Here is a 25,144-nt window from a genome sequence, read left to right as displayed (position 1 = left end):
ACTCCTCCTCCTCCTGGCTTTCTGTCTTCAGCTGACCTATTGACAATAAAAGCCAAATCATAAAACTCACCTTCCTTGTCATCAGAGAAAAGTAGGAAGATTACCTCATCTTCTTCATACTCATTGTCCTTGTCACTAGAGAAGAGTTTAATGCTGTCTGAATTCTCAGAGGAGCCACATAAGGAGAAAACAAGATACATGCATATTAATAATTTGTTAATAATTGTTTGTTGTATAAATGTATTTACACATGAACAACACTTTGTTACTGCACTCTTATTTAAGCAGGCTCTCAGATCCATTTTAAGAGTAAAATGCAGCAGATTTAGGATTAAAGATTAAAGATTAATGGGACTGGACAAGGCAGCTGAAACAGTTATCTCCCCATCCATTGATAAGTCCTATGACACAAGGATTTTATCTCTGAAAGTGACTCCCAAAAGAAAAGTCTAATTGCAATGGCTGGATTAGTATAAGAGCCCATCCAAATGATTATTTACTCACAGCAGCAAAAAGGCTAACTTACAGCAACAGTGTCTGAAAACACCTGTACAGTGCGCCACAGATCACGTTCCACTGGCACTCACCATCAGTGTGTCTCTACCGCCGAAAGTGTGAGTGAAGAAATGGTCTTTAATCCATATAACACAGTTCCACGTAATAATCCCGTTTACATTCTTGTTTTCTTTTTTTAAACATTTTTGTTGACACAGATCACATTTAGCCAAAAAAAAGTCACAACTCCTCTGTATTTAATCATTTTAAATTATATAATAATAAATAAATATTATAGGCTTTGGTGTCCTGTTTAGTAAACAGTAATAGATTCTGGAAACTCACAAACAGCAAGGATCAGTCTCTCTTCCAGTGATTTGCGTGTGGCGTACAAAAAAGTTCAAGTGGTACGTGAGACGAGCACCACCATGACAGTTTTGTATAAAGAAAATTTACCCCGCTACGCCTTGTGCTTGACCACTTCAACTCACTCTAACTTGCTACTGAACATAGACTGTTTATGCTGCTCCCAGATAAAAGAAAAAATGTTCTGCTAATACCTGTTCAGAAACTTACTCCCAACTGTCTTTGTCTGACACATGGGCAGCTCGAATCAGGAGATGTTCCTCACATGGGTACAAGGTAATCAAAAGAGTTAGACTGCTCTCTTCTACAATATTAAAATTGTGGTTTTGGATTTAATGAATTAATTTCATTTTATATTTTGTATTATTTATTCTGAGGGCACATTAAGAACCGCCATCAGCTGCTGCAGGATCAGGGACCCTTTTTTATGAACACACACACGCTTGTACACTTTCATTCAACTCTCAAACTCAGTTTTTGTCATCATATCATATTATTTATTATTCTTTCTACATGATATATCTATATGGCCTACATGCAGTCAGGCATAAAGTGTGGACTGTGGTCATGCACCAGTAAACTCGCGTTGGATGTTGTAGACTCCCGTACAGTAGGTGGCAGTATGCACCTCAGCTCTCTATTGGGTTGCGACAAATTGACAGGACGAGGCAGACATCATGATAAGTGGGGATAAACAAACAAAAATGAGAAGAGTGCGAGGTGAGTCAGTGTACTCCTTTGACATCAAAGTGTGTGTGAACCTTTCACAGCTATAAAAGTGGCTCTGACATGGTTCATGAAAATGTTACGCGACGTTCAGCAAAGACCTTAACGAGTAACGTTGGACAACTAGCGATATTTTGTTGTAGCATGTAGCTTATATGACGTCGGGGATTCAAACGCCGTTTTCAACTTAAAGAAAGATCGACTATGTGGGTATTAGCTGTTAAACTGTATTTTAACAGTAGGCCTATGTGCTTTAGTTACAACAATGATATTTAACCCCCCCCCATCAAATCTGTGGCATGTTAGCAGGTTGCAAATGCATCATTTGTGCATACCAAACAGAGGTGAGTATAGGAGAAAGACTTGCCCTCCTTTGTATGTCGTTGTTGATGTGCTTGTGAATGTTTGTCTACCCTAAGGTGTGTGAATGAGTGATTGGGAGCTGGGGTGGATGGGAATATGTCGTAGGTGTGCTGGGTGTGTTAGACTTGGTATAATTTATTATTAACAGAACTTATTCGCTTTAACTTTTAGGTTACCCTTTGTCAATCTATTTCTGTTAAATTCTGTGCAACAAAAATTCGGGGGAAAGGTGAGCACCCAAGGCTGCCAAAACAAATAATTAACAAAACCAACCAACCCACTCATCTACAGGAGATAAAACAGGCTGAGAGCAGAGTTCAAAAAGAAATGCACTGTCACTCTCATGTTCTTTCCACTGTTTAAGAAGTACGGTATATTCTAATATTTAACGATATGGAGACAGAAAAAAGATTTTTATATTTAGTTGAATACTTGCACTGAAGACTAAAGTGCCATAAATGCCTATTCTGGAGCTTTTCAAACTTTTTCTGTTCTGCTTTTTTTTTTTTCAGGAGCCCTGATCTAACGTTAATGGTGAAAGTGAAGAAGTGAGAGAAGTTTTTACATAATGGAGGCTGTAGCTGGCTTCCTAAATGTATTCCACATCAAGACCAGTGGATTGTCTGTGTCACTTAGCCTCTTCCTCATTTTTCTGGGTCTTCTCTACTGGTGAGTAAATGCTTCAATTTCCCTATCTGTTTGTAACGCTTCAGCTGCTGTGAAAATGAAGTCAATAATTTAATCTAAAAATAACATAAAGAACATTCTTTTTAAATGATGGGGATATGTGAGGCTTCATTCTTCACTGTGCTTTTATTCTTTTCATTCATCACTTATCAACACACCTCTGTGCTCTGTTATCTAGGTATTCAGTTTACCCCTTTTCGGTCCTTTCTCGATGTGGCATCAAACATCCAAAGCCACTACCTTTCTTAGGCAACATATTCATGTTTCGCCAGGTAAGATATTGCTATAATTTCCGTCAAACTGAAATTTAATTCCTGTCTGTAAAATCTGTTTGGACATTTTACCCATTGATGTGACAAACATCTTTGCAACATATTACAACACTTTTACACATTTTTGCATTGAAGAAAACTCAAAAGCAGCAATATATGTTGTACTGTTCAACCCCCAAATAAGTTAACGTGTTAATAATTTTTATTTTTGTGACAAGGTCTTCATGATTATTCAGTACTGTGTTTTACTGAGAAGATCATTTTTCTACTTGATCAAAATACATCATTTTTAATATTTAAAGGAAAAAAAATGCACTCTGTTTTCATTTAACATTAAATAATGATGCTCCGTGTTTTCATGGAACACAGATGTGTCTCTGCACAGCAGATCCTGATGTGATCTAGTTACTCAGTTCACACTTTCAACAAGACACGTGCACCCATACAAATAAATAAACCCATGCACAGGTTTTCACAAATGTGATCCATGTACGAATGTGAACTTCATTTCTTTCTTTCTCCTCCGTGTGCGTTTAGTTTTGGTATAGGTATGTTTCAGTAAAGGGTCACAGCGTTACTCGTTCTACAATTTCCATTAAGACAACAGCCCGATTATCAATCTCTTCTCCAACATGTAATGATTTCATTCTTAAGAAGAGCCTCCCTGGTTCCTTTCTGATGTTGTTCTTTAACTTTCTTCTCAGGGTTTTTTCAAACCTCTTAATGAGCTCATAAAGACACATGGCAGGGTTTGTGGGTAAGTATAAGAAATACTTTCTGGATCAGCATCTTATTAAATGATGGTCTGAAGATTTGCACTGGTAAAAACGTATGTTAGCCACATTAAGTATTTGATTTGACTGAGGCTGTGCTTGTTATTATATTTTAGGTATTATTTGGGCCGCAGACCGATGGTGGTGATAGCGGACCCTGACATGCTCAGACAAGTGATGGTCAGGGATTTCAGCAGCTTCCCTAACAGAATGGTGAGAACGTTTTACCAAAGTATGCACACATACACTATGTGCTAACTCATGAAACTAACGTAAGCATTCTATGATGTAGTGATAAAGGATGTTTGTACTCTCCTGTCTCTCTGTGCAGGCTATTCGCTTTGCCACCAAGCCCATGACTGACTGTCTGCTCATGCTGAGGAATGAACGCTGGAAGAGAGTGCGGAGCATCCTGACCCCATCATTCAGTGCTGCCAAGATGAAAGAGGTGAGATATGAATGTGGTCTTAAGTTTTCCAATTATAAAAGCAGATTATAAATGGCTACATTACCCACCTCACAGACATCTGAGGGAAAATGTTTTTTGTTTTGATAAGTTTCTGTCTTTCACAGATTGAGGGTAAGAAGTGTGGAGGACGACAGAAAGTTAAGATTAGATTAACTGTAATGTAAAATATTTTAGGTAAGATTTTAACAGAAAATGTATAAAGGGATGATAATGAAATCACACTTTCTCATATAACTAAAGCTCCATTTTGGTGAAACTAAATGAGTGTTTTTGGGAGTTAAGGGTGAAGCGTGGTTGCCTGGTACTGCTGATAAACATGTCTAATGAATTTATGGCTGCACTGCCCTGCTGCTTTCAACTGCAGTAAATATCAGATCTGCATCATTTTGGAGAGAGTTTATCGGTCCAGGTGCAATGAGAGGAGAGGATATTGAAGGCATCCTTTGTTGATAAAGGGGATATTACCAAGGCGTGCTGAGTTGGTCGTTCATTTGTTTGGTCTAAATTCACTTTTTCTGTCTAAACACAATCTCAATTTTTGGAGGGTTCCTTGTGGTCTTCTTTCTTCACTTCTTTTAATTACTCAAATTAATGAAATTGTTTACTTTAAAGTTGAATGAAACCACATAATCACATTCTATACATTTTCTTTAACTTTGTTTTCAGCCAGCTGAACAATCATGTTTACTGCAAGTCTGCTGTTAAAGTTCATCTTTTATTTACATCTTTAAGCAGTATCAGTATGTGTTTTTATTGGTAGTTTGATTTACAAAGAATTTTGTGTAGTGTCAGTAGGGCTGCAGCTAACGATGATTTTAGTATTTGAAGCACTTTTGCTTGGCACGCTGTTACTGTTGGCTTGTCTGTGGTCCGCTGCCAGAACACCGGCTGCTTTCTGTTCTGGTGCCGTCGTGCTGTTGCCGAGGCGACATAAGTTTCGTTTTACGGTGGACGAACGGTAACATTACAGAGTTGTTGTTTTCTTTAGCTTGAAATAATCCCAGACTTTGGACACTTTCTTCTTCAGCAGGGACTGGCTCAAATAGTGGCATCGGCAGCTACCAGTGGCAGCTTGAGATGCCGCGGCATCTGCCTCGGTTATCTGCGGCATTTCCGGTAGCAATCTAAAAATGCCACAGGTTTTCCCTGAGGTGCCACGGCACCTTTCGCTGTTTGTGATATTTCTGGTGAAACCAACATGCCACAGATTTACCCAGGCACCTGCCGTTGTTTGTGTGGGATTTCTGATTGCAATCTCACGTTAAGATGCCACGGCATCTGCCGCTGATTCAAATCAATCAATCAATAATATGTTAGCAACAGTAGTTTATTATGCAATATATAATATTGTGCATTTCTTCATGTAAACAGCAAGAGTCACGTTTAATGTCCGCATTGTTTGGTGCAATACAGTTGGTAGTTTAACCTAGGTAATTATTGTGTGTGCAGAGTTGTTACTGTTAGCACTATATTTAATATTAAATTCATATTTAATGTGGTTTTCATTGTATTAGAGCTTTTTCGCCTTTCTACCAGCAGGTGGTAGTATTTAAATGAATGTCTGGTTTGTGTCTTTGTTAACTGTTTTAAATCCAGGTTACCGATACAGATGTATTTATTGTTCTTCATTTCATTAGTTTTTTCATTATTAAGGATTAATTTGTAACCTAGTTACCATCTTCATTCACCCACAGCCCAGCGTTAAACCTGCTTGCCCTTCTGTTCTAACCTGGTTCTGCTGTTAGCAGCTCAGGCAACAAACACATCAGAAATGTCATACAGATCATCTGGCCAAAATAATGATTTACCACTGTGCTATATGTACTGTGTAAATACTGTTTTGGGAGGTGAGTGTATGAGAAATTGACTGAAACATGGAGAGCACAGCTATCTCACAATTTTGACATGTCTCACATTTTTCTTCTCCATTTATAAGGCACAAGATAAATTTAATCATCACATTACAATAGGGTTGTAAAATGAAATGAAGTTATACACTCCACTGTGTATAATATACAACATTTGTCAAATGCATGCCACATTATGGCAACCATTTCACATCTGAAACATGTACAGAGGTACGCGAAAGTTTGGGAAACCTTTAGAATTTTCGGTATTTCTACAGACATGTGATCTAAAACCTAAAAATACTCAGATTTTAACACAATTCACACAGAGTAGAAGAGACATAAATAGTATCCTTGCGGCAAATGTATGTGAACTTTAGCTTTCAGGTTCTGAGAACAATAGTTGTTGATGCTCATCGAGGCTGGAAAAGGTTGCAAAACCATCTCTAAAGGGTTTGGTCTCCACCAATCCGCAGTCAGATAAACTGCGTACAAATGGAGGAAATGTCAATGCATTTAATTAATCGATTTTATCGATGAATCATTTAATCCATTTAAGTGTCAGTGTGCTTTTTAAGTTTGTGGAACCACATTGACATTTTCCTAAATTTTGTGGTATTTATGGAGCACTTTTTCACTAAAGCAATAATTGGAAGATTTGAGTGTTTCTTCACTTTCCTAGAAAGTATCAGCAGCTATGACAAGTGTCACTGTCTGTTATTTTCCTGTAGATGGTTCCGCTCATCAACACAGCCACCGATGCCCTGATGAACAACTTGAATGTTTACGCTGAGTCAGGAGAGGCCTTTGACATCCACAAGTAATTATGCACGCAATGATCAGAGGCTATAAGAGTTGTGTCTTTATAAGTCATATTTCTGTTTATGTGTGTTTGTGTGTTGCAGGTGTTTTGGCTGCTTCACTATGGATGTCATTGCCAGTGTGGCATTTGCAACTCAGGTGGACACTCAGAACAACCCAGATGACCCGTTTGTCCGCCACGCGCAGATGTTCTTCTCCTTTTCTTTCCTCAGGCCCCTCATTCTGTTTTTCCGTCAGTCCAATTTCTATATATATATATATACACACACACACACACACACACACACACACACACACACACACACACACACACACACACACACACACACAGATCAGCCATATTATGACCACAAACAGATGAAGTGAATAACACTGATTATCTCATTAACATGGCACATGTCAGTGGGTGGGATATATTAGGCAGCAAATGAACTGTTTGTCCTCATAGTTGAAGCGGGAAAAATAGGCAAGCGTAAGGATTTAAGCGACTTTGACAAGACGACGGGGTCAGATGAGCATTTCCAAAACTGTTTTAACAATGGACAAAGGTGGTATTGTCTGATAATGATGGCACCAGGATGCACTATGGGAATAAGGCAAGCTGGCGGAGGCAATGTGATGCTTTGGGAATGTTCTGCTGGGAAACTGTGGGTCCTGCCGTTTACGTGGCTTTTTGACACGTACCACCTACCTAAGCATTGCTGCAGATCAATTACCCCCTTTCCCCTCATCCCTAGACACCCACCTTGTAACTTACAAGACTTAAAGCATCTGCTGCTAACGTCCTGGTACCAGATATCACAGCACACTTTCAGAGGTTTAGTGGAGTCCATGCCTCGACAGGTCAGGGCTGTTCTGGATGACCTACCAAAAGGGGGGCCTACACAATATTAGGCAGGTGGTCATAATGTTAAGGCTGATTTGTGTGTGTATATATAGGTTATTCTTAATTGGATTATACCTTTTGAAGAAAATAAAGATGTTAATATATTCTTTTAAACATAGAAACACTTTTGATTGTACATTCATGTGCAAGTGTGTATGTAAGTTAGCATTTCAGGTAGCGTTACACCTGCAATTTTGGTTTGCCTGTCCAGTTGCATTTCCATTCATCGCGGCTCCTCTGGCGAGATTCATCCCCAACAAAAGACGTGACCAGGTGAATCATTTCTTCATCAGTAGCATTCAGAAGATCATCGAGCAGAGAGAGCAGCAGCCTCCTGAACAGGTGAATCTCATTGATAGTTAGTAAAGTAAATACAGTAAAACTAATTTCCAGTAAATAGTTTTTCAAATTAATTGGATTGATTGAAAAAAACATTTGCATGTAGAGGCGTCGAGACTTCCTCCAGCTGATGTTGGATGCACGAACCAGCAAGGAGTGTGTGTCTCTGGAACACTTTGACACAGCGATCCCTGCTGTTGAGTTGGATGAAAGGGACCAGCAAACACAACCGTCGGCCTCTGATCAGGGCGACCATCTTCACCCACAGGAGCCCCCCACCAGGCGTCCACAGAAAAAGAATATTACTGAGGATGAGATTGTGGGTCAGGCTTATGTCTTTCTCCTGGCAGGCTACGAGACCAGCAGCAACACGTTGGCCTTCACCTGCTACCTCCTGGCCATCCATCCCGAATGTCAATGCAAAGTACAGGAAGAGGTGGATGATTTCTTCACCAGACATGTGAGCTGTCAGCTAGTTACAACATAAGATTTTAGTTGTAGATTTATCTTATAACATGACTGATGTAATATTAATCATTTATCTTATAACAAGACAAATTTAGTGCGCACACAGACTTTTAATTTCATTTTTATGTTGAAAACTCCAACTGAATTATGCTTTATGCTTTTCTTGTAGGAGTCACCAGATTACACAAATGTCCAGGAGCTGAAGTATTTAGACATGGTTATATCTGAAGCATTGCGCCTCTACCCTCCTGGATTCAGGTAAAATAAATAAATGAGGATAAAAGATGATTTTTTACAAAATTAGTACTGCCCCAAGAACAAGTTCGTTTATTTATGTACATACATACAGTAGATTTGTGTAGTATTTATGTTTATACTCATCAAAATCATACAGGAATCACTTTGAGTATAGAAGGAAAAATTACTTTAGGTGGATAAAACATGCATCCATGGAATTTTTCCTCATAAAGGTTTGCAAGAGACATCGAACAGGACTGTGTGCTGAACGGCCAGTTCCTCCCTAAAGGAGTGACTCTGGAAATCCCAGCGGGCTTCCTCCACCACGACCCAGAGTACTGGCCAGAGCCTGAGAGGTTCATCCCTGAGCGGTATGAGGCTTGTCTTACAGAAATTAAGCACAACTACAGTGCCTGTCCCTTGTGTTTCATGATCATCTAAATCTATTAGATGGCTTAAATGCATTTCCTGAGAAATGTATTAAAGTCACAGTACATTTAATTAAAGTTGCATTGTCTAGCACCACCAGCAATTAACTGAAAAGTAGTATGCAACAGTTGATCAAAATATTGATATGGTGTCGCATAACTTTCAGCTGGATATTACTCGTACAGCTCAAAACTGAAATCACTCCCAAAAAAATCAAAGACTATGATTGAACAGTCCTTTCTTTACAGAACACACATTGCTATAGTAGGAAAAGCATATCTATATCTATATATATCTATATATCTATAGATATATCTATATCTATATATATCTATATCTATATATATATATATATATATATATATATATATATATATATATATATATATATATAGATATATATAGATATATATATATATATATAGATATATATATATATATATATATATATATATATATATATATATATATATATATATATATATATATATATATATATATATATATATATATATATATATATATATATATATATATAGATATATATATATATAGATATATATATATATATATATATATGTATGTATGTATGTATGTATATATGTGTGTGTATGTATGTGTATGTATGTATGTGTATGTATGTATGTATGTATATATGTGTGTGTATGTATGTGTGTAAATATATATGTGTAAATATATATATATATATATATATAATAACATTATTGATAGCTGGTATTGTGCATGCTGACTCACTGTCAACCTGTCATGACTTGCTGGGGCACTAGAATACAACAAGGCTACTGTTAATGCTATTAATAACACCTACTATGACGAGTCAAAATATTTCCTTTGTGTGTGGAACCTTGTGCAACGTTCAATTCACCAGGCCAACCAAATTTCTTTTGTTCATCTTGTTACACTAGTCGAAGCTTTTACTATTAACATGTATTAGCATTATACCATCTTGATACTTACTTACTAACTTGAAACACTACTGCTTTTAATTCATCCAAACAATATAACTTGTGGTTGATCTCTAGATTCACACCAGAGGCCAAGGCCAGTCGACATCCATTTGTATACCTGCCGTTCGGGGCCGGCCCCCGTAACTGTGTGGGAATGAGACTCGCCCAACTGGAAATCAAAATGGCACTAGTGCATCTGTTCCGCAGATTCAACATTGTAGCCTGCTCTGAGACCAAGGTGGGCTGACAACCGATCTGTTTAAAACTGTTGGGAGAAAGGAATCATACACACACACAAGACACATTTACATACTACACCTCTGCATTTGTAGGGAAATAAGGAAGTGTACTTTACCACTGGCCAAGGTACGGCCGTTCACATTTAGTAGCTGCTCAGGTGAAAATGGAGTCAGTCCTATGGTGAAAGTAACTCTACAGCGTGTCTGCATTTATATCTGTTAACATCCCATCATCACGCACCCACTGGTTATATTATGATATACACTGCTCAAAAAAATAAAGGGAACACTTAAACAACACAATGTAACTCCAAGTCAGTCACACTCCTGTGAAATCAAACTGTCCACTTAGGAAGCAAAACACTGATTGACAATCAATTTCACATGCTGTTGTGCAAATGGAATAGACAACGGATGGAAATTATAGGCAATTAGCAAGACACCCCCAATAAAGGAGTGGTTCTGCAGGTGGTGACCACAGACCACTTCTCAGTTCCTATGCTTCCTGGCTGATGTTTTGGTCACTATAGAATGCTGGCGGTGCTTTCACTCTAGTGGCAGCATGAGACGGAGTCTACAACCCACACAAGTGGCTCAGGTAGTGCAGCTCATCCAGGATGGCACATCAATGCGAGCTGTGGCAAGAAGGTTTGCTGCGTCTGTCAGCGTAGTGTCCAAAGCACGGAGGCGCTACCAGGAGAGAGGCCAGAACATCAGGAGACGTGGAGGAGGCCGTAGGAGGGCAACAACCCAGCAGCAGGTCCGCTACCTCCGCCTTTGTGCAAGGAGGAGCAGGAGGAGCACTGCGCATGTGTCTGCTGAAACGGTCAGAAACAGACTCCATGAGGGTGGTATGAGGGCCTGACGTCCACAGGTGGGGGTTGTGCTTACAGCCCAACACCGTGCAGGACATTTGGCATTTGCCAGAGAACACCAAGATTGGCAAATTCACCACTGGCGCCCTGTGCTCTTCACAGATGAAAGCAGGTTCACACTGATCACATGTGACAGACGTGACAGAGTCTGGAGACGCTGTAGAGAACGTTCTGCTGCCTGCAACATCCTCCAGCATGGCCGGTTTGGCGGTGGGTCACTAATGGTGTGGGGTGGCATTTCTTTGGGGGGCCGCACAGCCCTCCATGTGCTCGCCAGAGGTAGCCTGACTGCCATTAGGTACCGAGATGGTATAGCAGCAACTTAATGCATAGAGACGTGGTCTAGACAACTTGCTGAAGGTCAAATCGAGCATCATAGTGGGGAAGAATTAGGCTGACTTTGAACGTGGCATGGTTGTTGCTGATCTACTGGGATTTTCACGCACAACCATCTCTAGGGTTTACAGAGAATGGGCCGAAAAAGAGAAAATATCCAGTGAGTGGCAGTTGTGTGGACGACAATGCCTTGTTGATGTCAGAGGAGAATGGGCAGACTGGTTTGTGATAACAGAAAGGCAACAGTAACTCAAATAACCGCTGGTTACAACCAAGGTATGCAGAATACCATCTCTGAATGCACAACACGTCGAAACCTTGAAGCAGAAGGGCTACAGCAGCAGAAGACCACACTAGGTGCCACTCCTGTCAGCTAAGAACAGGAAACTGAGGCTACAGTTCACGCAGACTCACCAAAATTGGACAATAGAAGAGTGGACGTTGCCTGGTCTGATGAGTCTCAATTTCAGCTGCAGCATTCAGATAGTAGGGTCAGAAATTGGTATAAACAACATGAAAGCATGGATCCATCTTGGCTTGTATTAACAGTTCCGGCTGGTGGTGTATTTGTATAGCGCCTCTCTAGTTTTTGACCACTCAAGCAGAAACTAACATTCACACAGGTGGAACAGCCAGGGGCTCGGGGTTCAGTATCTTACCCAAGGACACTTTGACATGCAGCCTGGACCTTCTGATTAACAGGCAACCCGTTCTACCTCCTGAGCCACAGTTGGTCCACTGTTGTTTAATCAAAAACCAATGACTGTATTTCTGTCACAGGTAACACGTGTTTTGCAAATAAAGCTGGAAAAACAGATGAAAAACAAAAATGTAGCAAATTTTGAAGGAGCTACTGGCTGCTCCATCTATCTGCGCTGCGGGTTGCAATATAACACTACTCCTAACATCTAACATGCACTTCCTGTGCTCTTCTTCTATCCCCTACAATTACCTTGTATTGATTGCACTTTTTGTTAACTAACTTCTTTCCCTAGGTATTTACCTCATTGATGCGATATGTGCCATTAGCGCTTACTAGTATTTATTTCTGCTTTTATTAATATGTATTGTCAGTTGTAGATCTTGTGCTGTATTTTATGCTCTGTTAATGATTGTATGTTGTTCCTCAAATGTAAGTCGCTTTGGATAAAAGCGTCTGCCAAATGAGTGAATGTAAATGTAATGCAATAGTTGCTTCTGTCTATACAGAAAGTGTAGCTATTTCCTTCTCAATGTCAGGGTGGGCAAAACCTGTCATATTTGTAGTAGGCTACTTGGTCTATCAAATTTGATGTAATATATTTCTCAACATATACTGTATATTATTAATTATAACATTTATGGTTTTTATTAGACATTTGAGATTGCTGAAAATTTAACCAATTGGACCAATGTAATAGTCAAAATTCAGCTATTTACACATGTGGTCCCTACATTTAGAACATATGTAAAATGGATGGTATATTTTCCAATAACATATGGTATTGTTTTCTCTGTGCAGGTTCCTCTGGAGTTGAAGTCGGCAAGCACCCTAGGACCTAAAAATGGCATATTTGTGAAAATTCAAAAAAGAGACACGGGAGCAGGTCAAGTGAATTCTCCATGAGCCAATTACAAAACTCACCGTTCATCTTCTTGGATGGTGTAAAGATAAAAAGCGTTCTTCAAGTCCACGTTTTAAGAGGTATACACTGGATATCTCAATTATACTGCTCATCTAGTGCCCTTCCTAACCAGAAGGTGGACTGAAGAAGAAAAAGAGCATTGCTGTAGTGTAATAATTAAAGTGATTGGAAAGGTGGCAGCAACTGGACCAATCAGACACTGCTGAGGACACAGATAACGTCCCTCTGAACTGCCTTCTGATGGCTTCATCCGTTGTTTTGGTGGTAAACAAAATAAGTGAGAGAGAAAAGAGTGAAGCGTGCAGTACTTAAAAGAAAGCAACTCTCAGTATGTAGCAATGAAAATCTGTCTGTCATAAAAGGTTATATAGGAAAAGCATTTTTTCATTAACATTAATCTGAAGCATGGTTTTCGTTTTACTAACCAGCTGTCCACTTTTTTTCTTCTTTGCACTGTGGAATTAGGATTTCTTTATTACTTTTAAGTGCATTTAATAACTTTTTTATGGTTTAGTTACTGTAGTAAATTCAGTGAACTGATGAAAAGGCTGAAACTGAAACTTGTACAGTAAAATGTAATTACTATGAGATCAGAACTAGTTCAGCCAGAAAAGTCACGTCACAAGCTCTTGTTGGGAGTTACCCAGTATATTTGAATATACTGAAGACAGTTTCATGATGCCTAACACAGTGCTGTTTTGTTTTGTCTTTTAATCTCAACTGAAAGCTGCTATTTTAGAGTGGTTTGTGAAAGGATAGGAAATCTGAGCTGAGTCAGTGTTTATCAAATGTGTCAAAATAGGAAACTGGACTTAAATAGCCCACATTTCTCAGTGCATATTGCTGTAAGGCATAGGTTAAAACATTTTTATCACTTTTCTCTGATGACCTCATTCATAATTCAAACATATACTCCTTATTGAAACAAAAACTTTAACTATTTCTCATGTATGTAGATAAATCTTAGCCAATCTTTGGGAGTTATTCTGAGGTGCTTGAGAATTGCAATCCTGAATTCATTATAATTTATACAATTAGAGTGACTTACTAATTATGTGTCCATAAAACATATATATTTTAGCAGCTGGCAGAACTGGGTCAAATGTCACGTGTGTAAATGAATAGTCATACATAATGAAATTTCTGTTGGGGTGCTGATAAATAATGACACTGACATGGCAGTTTGTAATGTTTATTACATCACCAGTGAGTTTCCATTCCCAAATACTAGATCATTTGTCACCCTCAGTATCCTTCATTTAGACTTTCATTAAAGACCTCCGGCAGACATTCTTATCACAACAAAATAGAAACCCACAAAAACGGACATTGCTCAAGGAAAATATTTTTATTGTATTTTCTGACATTACAAATTCATCAGAATGTGCTTTAATAATCACACTTAAACATCCCATTAAATACTTAATTTTCTCCCACCTTCCACTTATGTCCCCCTACAGAGGAACACTTTGTAACTGTATTGTAATTATGAGTTTATAAAATCTAATGCATTGCTATAGCTCAAGCTCAACTGTTTATTGGATCATTATTGAAAACGCATAATGTGGTATTTAATATTTACACTCAGAGAGGCCACTCTGCTCCATAAAGAGTACTTTTACTTTTGACACCAAGTATATTTTGTTGATCAAACTTTTAATTGCATTTTTACATTGTAGTATTACTACTATAACATCAATATAGGATCTGAATAGTTCTTCTGTTGCTGTAAAACCCCACTAACATCTAACAAAGCCACTAGCTTCTTCCAGTCAAAAGTAAAATACCATCCAGACCAAAATCTTCACAAAATGAAATGACAGCAACTTTGATTTATGAATAGTCGATAAGATACTCTGGATAAATCTGATGTTTTTCAAAGACGACATAGATGCTGGGGTCGCTCTCGTTGTTAACGCAACTGTCATAGAGGGTTGTGCTGCTTCCTTTTGGCGGGGGCCGAACATAGCTGCTGCTTCCCTTGGTGTACTCCCCCACCAGGACCAGAGCAACAAACATGATCTTTCTCAGGCTTCTTTTGTCCCTGGCATATCTGTCTGAGTAGGACGCATCTCTGGCAAAGTAGCTCCCTAAAAGTAATAATGTGTTACTATTGATACAGTCCAAAAGGAAAAACGGGATAGGTTCTTTTCTACATAAAGTAAAGTGCTTTTTGCCTGATAAACCTGGAGTTGACTGCTCCCATACCAAAACACAACACAGTAAATTTGAGGAAAATGATTTTGTGGCTTGTTAATATTGTATATTCATTATATTACTGGAATGGCTGCTAAAACAGTTTTACTGTACCTTTGCCGTATGCCGTACCATGCACACCACACATCCTCCAGTCAAAGTTTTGCTCACAGATTGCCTTAATCATGGACTGGTCTGTCCCATGAAACAAGTGCTGCTCATTCACAGCCTTCCCTTCATTCTTCTTTTTCATCTGCTCCTTCTGCCTGAACACACAATATAGAAAACATAAATGTTATGACATGCAACTGAGGTTTTCTTTTAAACTTTTCATTAAAGCAGGTTTTTGTTTAGTTTATTAAATGCTTTTATGAGCTCTGTTTTTGTTTCTTTAGCTGCTAAATGTGTCTGTCTGTTGTCTTAGAGCTTCACTGAAAACAGCTGCCTGCTACAGCCGGACATGATGCTATGAGAGCGATGACAGTAAACCAAAACAGTAAAATTGTGCGCCGGATTGAGAAACAATGAGCTGAAACTCCACATGAAGCTCTGTAAAGCCGAGGGGAACTATGAGACGAGCGACCCTTTCCACATTGTCATTTTATACATTGGTATCGCCAAAAAGCCAGGTCTGATTTACCACTGAAAGATTTTCCACAGAGAGGGGTTTTGGATCCTCTCGATGTTGTTAATTTTACTCTGGGGCATGGTGCGCATAAACAACATCGAAATCATATTATACTCCTTTGCAGATTTGGAGAGAGGTACAAGCTGAAAGAGAAGAGGACAATGAAGAGTACAGTGCAGATAAACAGGTCATTAATGAAGGGTATAAATATACATTCACTGTTCCAGAATGAACTAAAGTAAAACAGAAACATTAAGCACATTAATACATGCTATAAAGATACCTTGTATCCAAAATCCGGTAGGGCAGTCTTGTCCCAGTTTGATGGGAAACTTTCAGCTGTGGAAGAGCTGGAGCTGTGTGAAGATACACTACAGAGGAGACAAAAATATGTCGGACAAGTGAAGTCACTTGTGACACAGGAGGGGAATAAAGAGGGGAGTGGGGTAATATTCTGAGAATAAACTCAGAAGTCACAAATTCATGAGAAACAAAAAATCGGAAAATACAGATTTCCAGATGTGCTCTGTTATTAAAAGGCATTGTTCTCTATTAAAGGCAGAGTATGCTGATGCTAATAAAAACAGCTGTGACTACAACAAAGATGAGATGAGATTTTGCTCAGAGACTTTAATCTGGGAAATTCTTAGTTTTTTTCTCTGAATATTACCCCCCTCCCCCGGCTCTGCAATTTATAATTTTTTAAAATCTACAGTGGCTATAACTGTAAATAAGAATACCCCTTCAGCGCCACCTCCACATCATGAGCAGACACAAAGCGAGGTCTCCGTCTGACGTCTCTCTTGGTTTTGTATTTTACATTCTGCTGATACATCTGCTGTGTTTCCGCTGCACCTTTGAAGTGCAGGATATACTGCTGTGTGCCAGCACCAAAAGGAATCTCAGTATCTCTGTCTGCAAGGTACACATTCTCCAGAGTTTGAGAGGAGACAGAGGCTGGTGTGTTGCCGTCACCCTGAAGAGGAAAAACCCAGCAGACAGCAATCCATCAGTTTAAATGTACTGCCAGCGATGAAATGGGAAACATTTATTAGTAAAGAGTGAAGATGGGGGCTGTAGCATATTTAAATGTTCTCGTTCCCTCAAACAGGCACTATAATAAGGATCAGAATAAAGCCACAAAGCTGCGTTATTGGTACATGATTGACTGACCTGTCCAAACTCCAGCCATTTCCCGCTGTCATCCTTCCAGTACCAAAGCCACTGTGTTGTAAGAATGAAGTGAGGGGGCTTTGAGACAGAAGAGGCAGTGGACAGGCGACGAACTGGAGACTCTCCACGTGTCATTTTCATGAAGTCAACAGACTGCTCAACAGAGGCTGCAGAGCTGAAAGCAAGCAATTAACAATTTGCTCAAGGTGAGTAGACACTTCTAAAGACTTGAACTAATGTGAATGAACGGTTAAACATCTATGTGTCTCACTGAAACACATTTATAAACCAGAGAACTGTACATACATCTCTGTGGTCAGTTTTTTCATTCATGCACCTTTGCAAAGACAGAAATCTAAAAATCCCTAAGGTGGGCGACGGTTGATCCGTGCAGCTTGTGTCATGTTGTGGGTCACAATAGGCCTTCTCAATGTCTTCCATGTTTGGCAGGTCCTTCCAGGTCACACCATCACGGTCTAAAACCTGCCATCGGTAAGGTAGGTGCCAATGGACACGAGCACACTTCTCTGGGGGGGAAAAAGCAATGAGATGTTAAAGGCATTTACTAGACTGTGGTAGACATAGAGACATTGTCTCTTCACACCGATCTACACAGACGTATTGCAAAGTTAATGTTGATATGAACTGTTTCCTTGTTACCTTTGAAGCTGCAGTGTCTGCGAATGAAGAAGAGGCAGATTTCATTCCTATCAGCATCGCTCATGGGTGTAGATGGGCAAGCAGAACTGGTGGGGGATCCAGGGCTGCTGTGTGAAGGCTTAGGAGTGGTGATTTTCACCTCTGGCAACACTGAAGGTGACACACATCCATAGTGTCACATCTACTGTGTAGACTACCACCCCCTTTAGATTATTAAAGTCCTTATTCTTTACCTGGAGCAGCAGTAGCCCGTCTCTCCCGCTGACCCGTGATGATGAATTTATTTCTGTAGATCTCATGAAGGTTTTTAATATTCTCCTGACTGAATCCATTGAAGATCTTCGTTCCATGAGCGTCAATTTTATGGGCTCTCTTACACGAAGAGCCGAACTTACAGTCTCCCTGGAGATAGTGCTGGCAGACATGAAGCTTTGTGCAGGAAGTGGTGAACTTGCAGCAACCATACGGGCCGTTGCCCTTGTTGTAATGTGGGCAGATCTAGAGGGTGTATGGGTTTAATATGTACTATATCATTACAACAAAAATATATGACAGTTCATTCAGATATTTACATGCTTTTCTACACAACAGCAAGAGACTCTGAACTCTGTCTCCTACTGTTGCCAGTGTAACCTACCTCGGGAAGCAGATAAGGGTCATTCTGCAGTAACAGCTGGAAAAGCTGTCTCTCTGTCAAATCGTGAAGACCATATCTCCTCAAAAGCGCTGCATTGTATGGAGAAGTCAGACTATGGGGGTTTTTACACTTGTGTCTGAAAAATTACAAAATGAGTAAAATATAATTTCAGTTAAGAGTTTTAGTTTAAAATAACCACTGAAAAAGAGGCTCACAATTATTCATTTGGTTTCTGTAAATATAGGCTACAGGCCTTTAGTGATTTAAAAAGTTACAGTAGCATTGTTGGTTGGTGTATAAAGTGTGTCTTTGTGTTTTCTTACTTGGACAACATTAGCTCCATAAATATCTTTGCATTCTGCCATCTATGTAATGATCTTGATTTACATGTAAAATGTTGGTCACAACCCCATTAGTCTATAGAGAGGTATAAGGCATAAGCTACACTTTCATAGGGCACAACAGCAACCATTAGTGCTGTGTCACTGTTTACTTACAGTATCTATGGTATACAGAGTGGGTTATTCAGGGACAATGACAGACTAGGATTTTTTTTTATATACAGTCTATGACTAGGATGCAAAATACTGCCATCTTCTGGTCAAATATAGGACTTACAATATTGCATTTTTGTTCATACCATGGGCTGTAAAAAGATTCATACAGAAAACACATAAATCCCAAATACACTGTAAAACGCTTATTTTTCCAATATAATTAATGCAAAGGCTACATTTTTGGTTTAGACTGACATCTTTCTTCAAATGTTTTTGTAAGTAAAGTTAAATAAAGCTACTGACCTACAAAAGGTCCTTATGATGTTCACAGTTCCTATTCTACAGCATGTATGGTTGTGTCACAGCAAATGTTCAGTGCAATTTGTTAGGGTTTCAATCCACAAACTACTTTTGCAGTCTACTAAATAAAGCAGACACACCCACGACATCATTAACAGAACAATGTTGGACAGGTTAGTCTTATTTTTCTTTTGCACAGGTCTGCAGATGTTAAATTTAAAATTAAATCTTAGCACAAGATCAGAACTGGTTTTCCCACTGAGCACAGCCTCCAGACCTTTCACAGTCTTATGCTCCAGACCGTGCAGTACCACACTGGTGTTTTCATGCATGATAGATTAGACCTCTGCTCAGAGGTTGGGTGGAGTTTTGGCTGGGAATTTATTTGAGGTCACCAAACTTATTACACAAATAAGATGATAAAGATGGGCGCTGCCGTGCCGCAGCATAACAAATAAGAGATTGAGGGAAATGCAGATTTGTCAGTAGGTTGTCCAGAGAAACAGGCAACAAAAGTGAAACACCTGTGTGGGTGTGTGACACAGGGCTTTTAAAACTTGTAAAAGTTTGCTTCTACTGCCTACCTTAAACATATTAAACGTTTAACTTTGAACAATTACCAACGGTTTCATGTCATTGTAATTATGCTTGATAACGTAATGCAGACCTTACAAGTTAGCACAGGCAGTGGGTTATTCTACTTACCCGAATGTGCAGTCTCCGCAAACAAAATATCTGCACAGGTGTAACCCATCGCACTGTGTACACTCTCCGGGTTTTTCCTGACAGATCCGCAGATTGGTTTTAACCACTACCAGACTATCCGGACTAATTATTTGTCCGCCGACGAGCTTCTGTCGGCCTTCTTGAATGGCTATTTTACCGTCGTCAAAGAGTACACTTCGCAGGACTTCTGTCGCAACAGTGAAACTCTGTCCGATCTTCTCATCCAGGCGCTTGAAGTCCAAACTCCCCTGGTTGTCGCACAGGGTCTTAATGATGAATTTGGAGATGATTTCAGTCATCCTGAAACGGGTTCAGCCAAGTGGCCTACAGTGTTATTGAGCGGAGCTGAGCTGCCTCCGCACAGCTAGAGCGACGCTCGGTTACAGAGAAACGAAACAGAAACTCTGAAAAAGACAACTTAAGTTAAAGGGGAAAAACAGCTTCTTCAGCCGGGATTGTTATGCGCGTCTATTCCTGCTGTTACGGCACAGGTCCTCGGAGTGGCCAAACAGTACAGTTTCAATACCGTTTGTCACATTAGTAAATCAAGTACAAACGATATTATATTACTCATCATAGGCCTCTATTACACGAGACCATATCTTGAGATCATAGACTGTAAAGGAAGACTTGAGACGCACAAAGTACGAGTTTAACGTTACACGCTATTTTCTTTAACCCCGTAGCCTTGCAAACTTAACGTTAACGTTAGCCCTAATCTTTGACTATCTTCGTACTGTGGTACTTAACGTTTGTAACGTAACGTTAATTCTTACACTACTTGCACAATATGCCTCCATTAAATACTTTTACTGTGTAGTTTTAATGTAATGTCAAAGTCCCTTTTAGATAACAAGAATAAGCCTTCTCGTCAACTTTGATGTGGGACATAGCCCATTTTTTCTTCTGTAAGTAACTTGGTTCGAGATATTTAACGTTAGGCCTACTGCTGGATATTAGTCTACGAGGTTACATGGACAAATACTATGAATTACATTTTTAAAAAAACTCCCTTTCACCCTCCATGTGAGTGGCTTACCGCATGTGTTTCTATTTCCCCTCATTTAGGTCATTTATGCTTTCGAGTTTGAAGCATTTTGTTTAGGTCTAAGATGAAACTGACTGCGGGACTGAAAGAAAAAAAGTTGTTGATAAGTCACATTCACGTCTAAAAGCACAAATATTGTCCTCAAATGAATAAAAGACAACATAAGCGAAGTTTACAGACTGAAGAGCACGTGAAGGCAACACTAGCCCTAGCAACCACTGCAGGGGTTCAGTGTACCTTAGCAACCATGGAGGATGAGCTTCTGTTGATGGAAGAAAAAGGCAAAGAGGTCCCGCAAGAGCGAAAAGAACTTCTCTACAACCGAGTCGAAGAACTAAAGTAATGAAAATCAATATTCAAGAACAGCCTATGGGTTAAAAATAGCTCAACCGTGAAGTTTATTACTCTAAATAAATGCCTTATGCTGTGCTAACATCAAGCTCTAACGCTAACGTTAGCTCTGTTGTTGAGCAACATGGTTAACGTTACAGCAAGTAAGTTAGTACTAACACACAAGTAGGTTATATCCTTGAAACATGAGCTAAGAGAAGAGGGTCAAGTAGTTGAAGCTAATATACTTTAAACTAGGCTAACAGTTAAATTACGCGACTCAGCATAACGTTGACGTTACTTCAGCAGATTTGTGGAGCTGTTTTGAATTTTAATACTTGAATATCTTACGAAGGCCTACTAACTTAACCAAGTTATGCTTCTGTTTTCCTTGAGAAATTATCATAAGGTGAGTGGATAAATTAAATCTGACAGGTGGTTAAGTTGTAAACACACTGAACCCTCTTTTAGTTTCAAGCATTGTCTTTTGCTGACATTGAAATTGCTGATATTCACTTCCACCCAAGATATTCCAATGCAGCCCTCCTGGCAGAAATCGACATGTTTGAAAGGTTCATCGGCCGCATGGATCCTCAGGACCTAGTGTCCCAGGCTGGGGGAGACGGTCCTTGGGCAACAGGAGCCTCCCAGCTGGAGGGTGGGGTAAGTGCTGCTACCCACTGACAAGACTTCTTCATATACAAAACTCAGTATCTATTGTGATTTTGTTTCCCACTGAAAATGATCATCGGGACAGATTTATCTAACTTTGCAAACAAAAAACATAAACAACCAGAAAGGGACGAACTTAAATACATTTTAGGTTCAAAGAGTGACAGAACATATTGCTACATATTATTAGCAAACTTTTATGTGGCCTCCCACAAGTGTAGAGACGCTCTTGACTTTAATTTTGTTCCTTGGACAGATGACCTCTCTGCACTGTGCTCCTAATAGCCCCGCATCATTTTGTATATGTGTGTGCACGTGTGTGACTTGTCAGGGTCCTGGACGGAGGCGAAGGTCCCGGTCCAACATATCAGATCACCCCCAGGAGCTGACCTTGGAACAAAAAGTACATGTGGCAAAGAGGGAAGTAACAGAGATACTACAAGACCAGGAGAAACTCAAACAGAGATATGAGAGAATTCAGGACAACTACAAGGTAAGAACACACCCTTGCACAAAACAATAAACAAAAACAAACCAACAAAGATAAATAAAACACATTCTTACAGTACATTTTTTTCTAGGCCTCTCTGGAAGAGGCAGAAGTGCGTCTTGCAGATATTCAGAAGGCAAAGAGCGATTTTGAACGCAGACTGCTCAAACCAATTAAGGACAACAGGTTGGCAATGAAGGAGCCTGAGAAGGTGCTACAGTACATCGAAGACAAGTCCATGGTACATTACATTAATATTTATTCATTTAGCTGACGCTTTTATCCAAAGCAACTTACAATTGCTATCTATGTCAGAGACCTGGAGCAATTAGGGGTTAAGTGTCTTGCTGAGGGACACATTGGTGGATGTGTCACAGTAGGGAATTGAACCTGGGTCTTTCACACCTGTGTCTTATCCACTGCCCCATCACCCCCCCAAAAAAGAGCAATGTATAAATGACATCAACCTGTACAAAGTAGTATTTGAACATGTTTTTAAACATAAATTGACTCATCGTTTTAACTTTTTGATTAATGTTATCTGCTTGCCAGTTCTGTCGCAAACCCTACTCATATTCATCATCTTCCTCCCTTTGTTCACATGTCTGTTCTGTTAACAAACACACCAACTCAAACAGATCACCCAGTTGGAGAAGTTAACTCTGAAGAACAGGGCACTGAAGGTCCACAGAAAGAAGCTCCAGCAGCAGCTTCAACAGAAAAAAGAGGCGGGAAAAAACGAGTACGAGGTAGAGAATGAGAGTGTGATAGTAAATCCAGAGAGGCTAAGACAGGTGGTAAAACAGACAGTTGAATCAATTATGTCTCTATAGATTGTCAGTTGATTCTGTAGTTTGTGAGTAAGACAGTTATGCCAGTTTTTTGCTGGTTAGTAAATGTAACAATGTACGGTGCTGTGTGTTGTTTTTAGGACCTTTTCCAGGAGTACAGTGAGCAGAGAATGGACAAAAACCTGGAGGAACTTCAAGTCAACAATCTGAAAGTGCAACGTGTCCTCAGGTCACATAAGGTAACTCATCAAAAATGCGTGTGGGAGCGATAGAGGATTTTCTCAATCTAACCCCCTTTTGCAGTGTAGCTAATCACCTTGACCTTAGCTCCAGCTTGTCAAATCTGTGTGTGTGTGTGTGTGTGTGTGTGTGTGTGTGTGTACAGGAGAAGCTACAGAATGTGACATTGGAGTCCACAGAGCTGAGCAAAGACATTGCCAACAGGAAGCACATGCTGGCTAAAATTGAGGAGGAGATGCAGCAGGCTGAGGAGGTGTTTGTCAATAAAATAGAAAATGTCAAACTTTAAGCCCAATGTGGCCACCCAACATCAAATGTAGTAACTCATACATGGTTAGGTCCATTAAAGAGTTACAGACAGACTAAACATGTAAATCAGTTCTTGAAACCATACTTATCCCCTGCTCTTAAGACTAATTTCCTTTGTGTACACAATCCCTTCTACTTTTCTTCTTTTCTCAGGAGCGTTTAAAGGCAGAGGCTCTCAACCAACACCTGCGCCGCCAGATGACAGATTATCAGGCTCCTGATATCATTGAGTACATTCATGTCAAGGACAAACACAAGAAGCTGCAGCAGAGCATTCACACTTGGGAGAGGAAGGTTGTTGTTGCTGAGGTAAACCATACTTTCTTTTCTTTCCTCAAATACAATCAGCTCTGTCCCGAATACCTCAGGATTCTGTGTCACCTCTGCAAAAAAAGGATAAGATTTTGACTCACAGTATGTTTTGCTCCACTTTTATTGTGCCACACCAAGCCTCAGGCCAGCTCGAGAGAAACTGTCGTGTGACAGTATCCGAAACAATGGGCTCTCTCTTTTCTTTTTTCACCAGATGGCATTGAAGACCCACACTAAAGCTTGGAGCTCACAGAGAGCTACTCTTACTCCTGCAAACAGCGCTGAGGCTGCAGCGAGATCTCAGCAACGCCAAATACCAGTAAAACTCCCGTACATAGCCGAACACAGCACATAGAGGAATAGAGAATCCAGTAGGCTTGGATTCATTAAAAAAAACAATGTCCATGCTTGAAGCTTTAATCCTCATTGTGTCATTCATTTATTTATATTTACTCATACTCACTATGTGTCCTCAAAAGATTTTTACCATCCACCATTATGAAGAATGACATATACAGTAAAAACTTGCTTTATCAAGCCCTTTTCCCTTAATTGTTGTAAAATCTGTTACTTAATAATGTTGAATAATAAAAAGTAGTTTAGTCCTTACTATAATGATTACTGTGTCATTTGTGCTCTGCTGGTGCTGGCTATTTTAACAGTTCTGAGAGTTTACAAAAGATCTTGAGCCTTAGATCTCCTTATTTGGAAGAAGCTCCCACTACAACTTCAGGCCAGGTGGGGGTCTGTCAAGATGTTCAAATGTAGGTGTAAAACACTCATCTTTCTTGGTCCCTCATAAGGAATACATTCAGATGTCTTATAGCTGACATTAGTAACCGATTCTGGTGTTGTCATTGTATTTATAATCACATTTTTAATTGTCACAATTGGGATTCTGTGTGTGCGCTTG

At 39.6% G+C, this 25,144-nt stretch overlaps 3 protein-coding genes across 9 annotated transcripts; 2 read left to right on the top strand and 1 right to left on the bottom strand.

The window, feature by feature from the left end:
- Positions 1–1,504: 1,504 nt before the first annotated feature.
- tbxas1 (thromboxane A synthase 1 (platelet)) lies at positions 1,505–15,746 on the top strand. 6 transcript variants are annotated; one of them, XM_038707201.1, is made up of 15 exons: positions 1,588–1,841; positions 1,898–1,931; positions 2,463–2,619; positions 2,816–2,909; positions 3,614–3,666; positions 3,799–3,895; positions 4,014–4,130; positions 6,730–6,818; positions 6,904–7,052; positions 7,918–8,048; positions 8,152–8,505; positions 8,683–8,771; positions 8,984–9,121; positions 10,223–10,385; positions 13,099–15,716. In XM_038707201.1, the coding sequence occupies exons 3-15, from the start codon at positions 2,519–2,521 to the stop codon at positions 13,201–13,203; spliced, it is 1,680 nt and encodes a 559-aa protein (XP_038563129.1). In that variant the 5' UTR covers positions 1,588–1,841; positions 1,898–1,931; positions 2,463–2,518; the 3' UTR covers positions 13,204–15,716. The 6 variants fall into 6 exon arrangements, with proteins under 6 accessions (XP_038563131.1, XP_038563129.1, XP_038563132.1 ...); XM_038707203.1 differs by lacking the exons at positions 1,588–1,841; positions 1,898–1,931 and adding an exon at positions 1,505–1,581; XM_038707204.1 differs by lacking the exon at positions 1,898–1,931 and having other exon boundaries at positions 1,588–1,793.
- parp12a (poly (ADP-ribose) polymerase family, member 12a) lies at positions 14,548–20,421 on the bottom strand. Its single transcript, XM_038707199.1, has 11 exons — positions 20,019–20,421; positions 18,517–18,652; positions 18,113–18,377; positions 17,880–18,029; positions 17,557–17,746; positions 17,220–17,394; positions 16,787–17,022; positions 16,330–16,417; positions 16,059–16,189; positions 15,533–15,684; positions 14,548–15,312 (listed from the first exon to the last, which is right to left on the bottom strand). Exons 1-11 carry the CDS (start codon positions 20,336–20,338, stop codon positions 15,056–15,058), a joined length of 2,100 nt encoding a protein of 699 aa, XP_038563127.1. The 5' UTR covers positions 20,339–20,421; the 3' UTR covers positions 14,548–15,055.
- Positions 20,422–21,294: 873 nt separating this feature from the next.
- Positions 21,295–24,843, top strand: ccdc113 (coiled-coil domain containing 113). Of its 2 annotated transcripts, none has more exons than XM_038707206.1 (9): positions 21,295–21,426; positions 21,945–22,080; positions 22,421–22,582; positions 22,671–22,820; positions 23,218–23,328; positions 23,511–23,609; positions 23,756–23,863; positions 24,073–24,228; positions 24,446–24,843. In XM_038707206.1, exons 1-9 carry the CDS (start codon positions 21,335–21,337, stop codon positions 24,584–24,586), a joined length of 1,155 nt encoding a protein of 384 aa, XP_038563134.1. In that variant the 5' UTR covers positions 21,295–21,334; the 3' UTR covers positions 24,587–24,843. The 2 variants fall into 2 exon arrangements, with proteins under 2 accessions (XP_038563134.1, XP_038563135.1); XM_038707207.1 differs by lacking the exon at positions 21,295–21,426 and adding an exon at positions 21,476–21,826.
- Positions 24,844–25,144: the final 301 nt, after the last annotated feature.

The sequence above is a fragment of the Micropterus salmoides genome, unplaced genomic scaffold (genome assembly GCF_014851395.1).
Source record: "Micropterus salmoides isolate LMB-PRFRI ecotype aquatic unplaced genomic scaffold, ASM1485139v1 Ms_hic_scaffold_8, whole genome shotgun sequence".
NCBI lineage: Eukaryota > Metazoa > Chordata > Actinopteri > Centrarchiformes > Centrarchidae > Micropterus > Micropterus salmoides.
Note: the sequence above shows the minus strand (reverse complement) of the source record. Positions and strands in the feature narration are given on the sequence as shown.